This window comes from Engraulis encrasicolus, unplaced genomic scaffold (genome assembly GCF_034702125.1).
Source record: "Engraulis encrasicolus isolate BLACKSEA-1 unplaced genomic scaffold, IST_EnEncr_1.0 scaffold_33_np1212, whole genome shotgun sequence".
NCBI classification, from domain to species: domain Eukaryota; kingdom Metazoa; phylum Chordata; class Actinopteri; order Clupeiformes; family Engraulidae; genus Engraulis; species Engraulis encrasicolus.
This window is the reverse complement of record NW_026945632.1, coordinates 1,195,323-1,202,822: the sequence shown is the minus strand read 5'-3', so window position 1 is coordinate 1,202,822 and position 7,500 is coordinate 1,195,323. Positions and strand designations below refer to the sequence as shown.

At 45.3% G+C, this 7,500-nt stretch overlaps 1 protein-coding gene across 1 annotated transcript in view; it reads right to left on the bottom strand.

Moving 5' to 3' along the window:
* Nucleotides 1–7,390: 7,390 nt before the first annotated feature.
* The window catches only part of kif26ba (kinesin family member 26Ba), a 390,055-nt gene continuing 389,945 nt past the window's right edge, over nt 7,391–7,500 (bottom strand). Inside the window, exon 36 of the mRNA XM_063193274.1 lies at nt 7,391–7,500. This exon is cut by the window's right edge and continues 69 nt beyond it. Within this exon, the coding sequence (XP_063049344.1) occupies nt 7,421–7,500 (80 nt within the window). The 3' untranslated portion in view covers nt 7,391–7,420.

Genomic DNA, 7,500 nt, shown 5'->3' with positions numbered 1-7,500 from the left:
GCACCTATGTCTCGAGGGCCAGGGGTGGGGAACCTATGTCCTGAGGGCCAGGGATGGGGCACCTATGTCTCGAGGGCCAGGGGTGGGGAACCTATGTCTCGAGGGCCAGGGGTGGGGAACCTATGTCTCGAGGGCCAGGGGTGGGGAACCTATATCTCGAGGGCCAGGGGTGGGGAACCTATGTCTCGCGGGCCAGCGGTGGGGAACCTATGTCCTGAGGGCCAGGGATGGGGCACCTATGTCCTGAGGGCCAGGGATGGGGGACCTATGTCTTGAGGGCCAGGGGTGGGGAACCTATGTCTCGAGGGCCAGGGGTGGGGAACCTATGTCTCGAGGGCCAGGGGTGGGGAACCCATGTCTCGAGGGCCAGGGGTGGGGAACCCATATCTCGAGGGCCAGGGGTGGGGAACCCATATCTCGAGGGCCAGGGGTGGGGAACCTATATCTCGAGGGCCAGGGGTGGGGAACCTATGTCTCGAGGGCCAAGGGTGGGGAACCTATGTCTCGAGGGCCAGGGGTGGGGAACCTATGTCTCGAGGGCCAGGGGTGGGGAACCTATGTCTCGAGGGCCAGGGGTGGGGAACCTATGTCTCGAGGGCCAGGGGTGGGGAACCTGTGTCTCGAGGGCCGTTAGCGGCTTGAGGCTGTTTTATCCGGCCCCCGATATCATTTTAATGTTATTCAGCTTCACATAAAATATGACATATTTTGTAAAGGAATCTTAGAAAATGCATTTGCAATACAATTAAGTTATATTCAGGGAACCTGAAGAAGGTGGTGTTTGTTTAAAAGGTGGCTGCTTTCAATATAGGCCTAAAGCGAAGGGGAAAATCCTGGTTTTTGTTCATAGTACGGCCCTCGGAGGACTTTTACGGCCCTCGGAGGACTTTTACGGCCCTCGGATGAATTTGAAGTGGCCCTTGGAATGAAAAAGGTTCCCCACCCCCAGGGTTGCCAGAGGAGGCTGATGTTTTCCAGCCCAAAAAAAAGTTCAAAACCCGCCTAGAAGCACAAAATCCCGCCCAATTCTATTGATTTCTATGGCAAAAAGTGGGCGGGTTTTTCTGATGAATGCCATTTTTACCCGCACACGGCCATCCTAAGCAGCCCAATTGGGCGGCAACCAGCCCAATCTGGCAACACTGCCCACCCCTGCCGTATATGGTACATGATTGGCTCCCACTCCGACTACAAGAGATTGAGAGCATATACAGAAGACATGTACTGTACATATGTGCTGGTATGAAAAAAAGGAGGGAAATAAACACACTTTTGGTATTTTTTTTGATGATTTGTAAACACACCCAAATGTCTATGTTTATCTTAGAGTACCTGTATATGGCCTGTTGGATTAAAGCCTGTCTGTCAATACCTTGGCTAGCCCTAGCTGGTTAGCATTAATTCATGTTAGCTGGTTAGCCACTGGCTAGCGCTAACTGGTTAGCATTAATTCGTGTTAGCTGGTTAGCCAGTGGCTAGCGCTAACTGGTTAGCATTAATTAGTGTTAGCTGCTTAGCCAGTGGCTAACGCTAACTGGTTAACATTTGCTAGCACGCTTTGCTGCATATTTTATTAGACAACATAACAGACACAACTGAGAATAGTAATATTTAATGAAACGTGTTGTATACATGTCTATATACATGTGTATTCTGTATTGAAAGTGGTTATATATAATGAAACGTGTTGTAATATGTAATGAAATGTGTTGTATAGGCCTACATGTCTATATTGTATGGAGAATGGTTATATGTAATGAAATCTGCTGTATACATGTCTATATTGTATGGAGAATGGTTATATTTAATGAAACGTGTTGTATAGGCCTACATGTCTATATTGTATGGAGAATGGTTATATGTAATGAAATCTGCTGTATACATGTGTATATTGTATGGAGAATGGTTATATTTAATGAAACGTGTTGTATAGGCCTACATGTCTATATTGTATGGAGAATGGTTATATTTAATGAAACGTGTTGTATAGGCCTACATGTCTATATTGTATGGAGAATGGTTATATGTAATCAAATCTGCTGTATACATGTCTATATTGTATTCATGGTATATGTGGCTTGCATAAACATCATGTACAGCGGTGTTCCTCAAACGTATTCAGGCCAAGGACCACTTTGCCTCCCCCAAAATGTTCAGGGGCCACCTGTCAGCTGAATCACCAGTTGACCGGTGTTGTATTTGACAAAGCTGATTTCGATGCAGATTACTTACTTTTTAATTCACATTACAAGCATGTCTGGTTGTGGTGGAAATATGACAGCTATGCATGGCTTTGAAATAATGTCACAAATAAAGCTTACTGCTAGCTTGTCTTGGAAAGGTAGAAATCCCCTCCCGCGGACCACCTGAGCTCTGTTGCGGACCACCAGTGGTCCCCGGACCACACTTTGAGAACCATTGCTGTACAGACATGAGATTAATACAGAGAGCGGTGGCAGACAGGAGTGTGAATACATAATGACCATATATGGGCGTCCGTCACAGGAAGCTCTGGTGAGGAAACGTAAATAAAAAAAGGTAATAAATAAGTAATGTCCTTCATGTATTACACCGAGGGGGGAGGAGCTTTGGCCAACGCAGTGGACTTTTACTTTGGCAGAACTCTGAGGAGCAAGGAACAGTGTGTGTGTGTCGTGTGTGTGTGTGTGTCGTGTGTGTGTGTGTGTGTGTGTGTGTGTGTGTGTGTGTGTGTGTGTGTGTGTGTGTGTGTGTGTGTGTGTGTGTGTGTGTGTGTGTGTGTGTGTGTGTGTGTGTGGGTGTATTGGTCACAAAGTGAACTCTCAGCTTAGCATCTGAAACAGGCAGTGAATATTTATATAGTGTAATATTTATTCATATTTATATATTTATACTTATAAACATTTAGGTCTCAAACTGTCTCTAGCACCGTAGATAGTATATGCATATATAAACATTGTGCTTTTCTTTTTTTACTTACCAAAGGATATGCACTTAGAGAGAGCGGAGCCACAAGAGGAGACTAGGGGTGAATTTCTCAAAACCAAACTTGCTAACTACATTGGCTACTTTGTTGTTTTCTATGCATTTTCCCATTGGCAACTACTGAAGTTGCTAACAGGCTAACAACTTCTGTCTTGAGAAACTCACCCCAGGGCAGTTATAGCAGGGGACGTTCACGAGGGGTAACCATAGTGACGGATTATTGCCTTATATGGCAGTGGAAACTGGTGCACGGCAGAGATTCAAAATGGCAGACACTGTCACAAAACCAAAATGGCCGACGACATCGCCCGTAGAGTGCGTTACAATATGCGACCTTGCCTGCTCCACTTGTGCTCGTCTGCTCGTCCCGCCTCTTGTCGCCTCCTCCTTGGAGAAAAACGATAAAGTTTCCCCGCTGTCAGCCTAGCCACAACAACTTTTGAGGGACTGTTTTTCATTCACCATCCCAATTGCAAATGAGAAAAATACTCTACAGTTGAGCTTTTGCAAGATATTGAAATATAATGCTGCTGTGAGTGATGTCATCATGACATATTACTTCCTGGTACGAGGAGAAAAGCACGAGTGGAGGAGGCAAGGTCGCATATTGTAACGCACACGTAGATGATTGCCCTGGCTGGCAGTGGAGGCTGTTGACATGGCACGCACACAACATGGCCGACCCTTAGAGAAAGGTGTGGGGTCGAGGGATGATGGAGTTAGCTATGTACGGAACATAACAGGAAGGGGCGGAGCCATGATGGCGTTAGCTATGTACAGCCAGAGAGAGTAGATAAGAGAGAGGTTCCATTGGCCCATTGTTTCCGGGTTCTATTATTGCAAGGGGGAGGGGCATTGTCCCCTCCTTCTTCTTAATATTTTTTGAGGTGTTTGCACAAGAAATGTGCTACCGCCATCTACAGTGCTAAGGGGACTCCATTTATTCTCAACCTGAAGACTCCGAAAGGTCTCCTAAAGGGGCGTTCACCCGACATAAAGTGGAAAAGAACTAGAATGACGTATCTCTGTCTATAATATCTCTGGTATCGCGTTAAAGTCTCTGACTTAGACCATTAACCCCGTCCTCACCACCTGCACCAATCTCTCTCATTGCAGCCCCACAGTGTTTGAGAGTTTAAAAAAATGAGCAGTTATAATAATAATAATAATAATATAAAACGCACACAAAACCGTTCAAATGTTGCATGAAACTAATGTGTGACAATACGTACGGCATACAAAGGACAGTTAGTATAACACCAAGTACAACAAGCGGTATTCTTTTTTCTTTTCTTTTTTCTCTTCTTTTTGACGTGGTCTATTCAAACTAGCACCATGGGGACACCACACAGGGAAATGTACAGGGCAGTAATCGGTAACGCTTTAGAATAAGGTTCTTCTAATAAGCGTTTATAGTCACTAGTGACCAGGTAGTAATACCCTTACAAGTGCCCAATAACATGCTTATTAACTTTGTTGACATCTTATAAGCTGCTTATTACGTGTTTATAGTGGTTTCGTATCGGATCGGATGGATCGGATCGGCTGCCAATATGGGGAAAAAATGCGGATCGGTATCGGATCGGCATGCACGGAAAAATCCGATCCAGAATTCCGATCCATTTTCCTGTTTCGTGTTCATTAATATCTGAAAAAGCAGGTCAGTTTCTAGTTGGCTAGTTGTTAGTAAGAGTAAAAACCCTTTTCAACATGACTGTGACAGCAAAGTAAGTAGGCTAAATAACTTTCAACTTAGATACTCTGATAGGCCGGTATCGGTATCGGTATCGGTATCGGCCAGTATCGGAATCGGATCGGAAGTGAAATAAAATATCCGTATCGGATCGGAAGTGCAAAAACCTGGATCGAGACATCTCTAGTTTATAATGGTTTGTTTTTTTTTGTCTTATTATTTACATCGCTACACATATCGATCTCGATATGCTGACTAATACTAAATATGGAGGCGCCGCGAAAAAAACCCTACATTTTCAAGATGGCTACCATGTGTACCGATTTTCATGCTTTTACTCAAATAAAGTTACTCATCAGATGTTAACAACGTTAATAAGCATGTTAACAAAGTTAATATACATGTTATTGAGCACTTGTAAGGGTATTACTACCTGTTTACTAGTGATTATAAACACTTACTAGAAGCACCTTATTCTAAAGCGTTACCCAGTTATCTAAATACATGAGGTCTTTACAAGGCACTTGTTGTCCTTTTTTCTTTTCTTCTCAGCTCCACTTTTCTTTTCTCATGCCCATGCTCTCTGTTTTTTTCTTTTTCGAAGCAAACGTCTGTCTGTCCATGTGTGTGTCCGTGTGTGTGTTTGTGTGTGTCCGTGTGTGTGTGTGTCTGTCCGTGTGTCTGTCCGTGTGTGTGTCCGTGTGTGTGTGTGTCCGTGTGTGTGTCCGTGTGTGTGTGTCCGTGTCCGTGCATGTGTCCCTGCGTGTGTCCGTGCATGTGTCCGTGTGTGTGTCCGTGCGTGTGTCCGTGCGTGTGCATGTGTGTGTGTGTCCATGTGTGTGTCCGTGTGTGTGTCAGTGTGTTCAAAGCAAGCAAGCAAACAAACTTCTATGTACATCCAACCAACAACACCACTTCTTGTTTCTCTCTCTTTTTTAAAAGTGCTGGTCCAGTTTGTAGAGCAGGGGTTCCCAACCTATGGGCCGGGGCCCACTGGTGGGCCCTGAAAGTATTCCAAGTGGGCCTTGAAATGATTTTCCCAAAAATAATAATCATATTTTGGTGTGTGCTGCTGTTGATTTATCTGTTGAGTTTTATTCTCTCAGAGGTCAGAGGTGGGCCCCCCGAACATTTTTGACAATTTCGAGTGGGCCCTGAGTCGAAAAAGGTTGGGAACCCCTGCTGTAGAGAGATTTCTCCTCCTCTTGATAAAACATTCATGTCTTTGTCTTTTTTCTTCTTTTGCTTATTATTCTGGTTCATTCCGTAAAGCTGTCCATCCATCCATCCATCTCCCAAGTTCGCACTTTACAAAAATAGTCTTTGTCGCTTTCCGTTCCACTTCCTGGTCACGGTATTTCAGGAGGGGCACTCAACGTTTTCACTTCCTGGTCACGGTATTTCAGGAGGGGCGCTCAACGTTTCCACTTCCTCCCAGTCCAAAACTCATCACAACCAATCGGGAAAAAGGACGTGACCGCCCAGGGCTCATAACAACCAATCGGAAAAAAGACGTGACCGCCCAGGGCTCATCACAGCCAATCGGAAAAAAGACGTGACCATTCAGGGTTCTAAATTAACACCAGGAGGCAACCGGCCAAATGCTGGTGAAAATCCAGTTTGGCTGGTAGAGAAAAAAAAACTTACTGGCCACTTTGACTCATTAGTGAGGTGTGTGTTAGGCATTTTGGCTATTAGGATTAAAGGTGGGGTTGCAGGTTAACCACTTTAAGAAAATGTACCATTATGACATCACGTTGGGGGTTCCGCAGGCTCATAGGAGTCTATGTAGAACCTTAGAATCCTGGGGGAGTTCCCCCAACGCGATGTCCTACCTGCAACCCCACCTTTAAAGGAACAGACCACCCTTTTTTGATTTTCACATATTTGCAGTATTTCCAAGCATTATTTATGAATGTGCATATAATTTTCGTCTATGTGTTTGCATTGCCCTGTTTAACAGTATAGCCACATTAGGCATAGCAATGCAAGTCTATGGTACAAAATAAAACACAATCAAATGTACTTATAAACCATTTTAAAATTAATGTAAAATTCACCCGAGTGTAAAACGGCAATTTAATTCCGTCCAGTGACCACTTGTGGCTTGATGCTAAAGATACCAGTTACTTCCAGTGATTATGCTAAGCTATACTAATAATTCTGATCCAAAAAATCTAAGTACTGAACACACTGATAAGAAAATGATATGCACATTCATGAATAATGTTGGGAAATACTGCAAATATGTGAAAATCAAAAAAGGGTGGTCTGTTCCTTTAACGTCTGCTAGCCATTTTGGCGGGCGATGGAAAAAAAAGTGAATTCAGAGCCCTGATGACATCCAATCAGAAGAAGGAGCCAAGTGCAGTCCGGTCCGGTCCAGTCTGGTCCAGTACCCGACTCCACTTCCCCATGCTCCTTTGAGGCCGCTCGCTTGGTAGCGTTAGCGTTAGCGTTGCCATGGCGACCACCTCCAGTGAGTCTTGCCGTGCCGACAGGGGTAGGGTGTGTGTGTGGGGGGGAGACACAAAGGGTTATCCTGGGTTGTCTTGGGCCCGGGAGAGAGGGGGCCCAGAACTGGGTCCTTATTACATTGTATGCATTGGGCTGGGGGGGGGCTTTGAGATGACTTTGTCCTGGGCCCTGGGCCAAAAGCTACCAGCGGCCCTGACCTCTGACCTCTGACCTCCTCCTCCTCCTCCTCTACCAGCGTTAGCGTTGTTAGTAGCGCGTTGCCGTGGCGACCTCCTCCTGCTCGCTCTACCGGCGTCGGCAGGTGACGTCGAAGCAGGTGATCATCATGAGGTGCGATTTGCAGAAGTTGACGCGCGTCTCCAGCC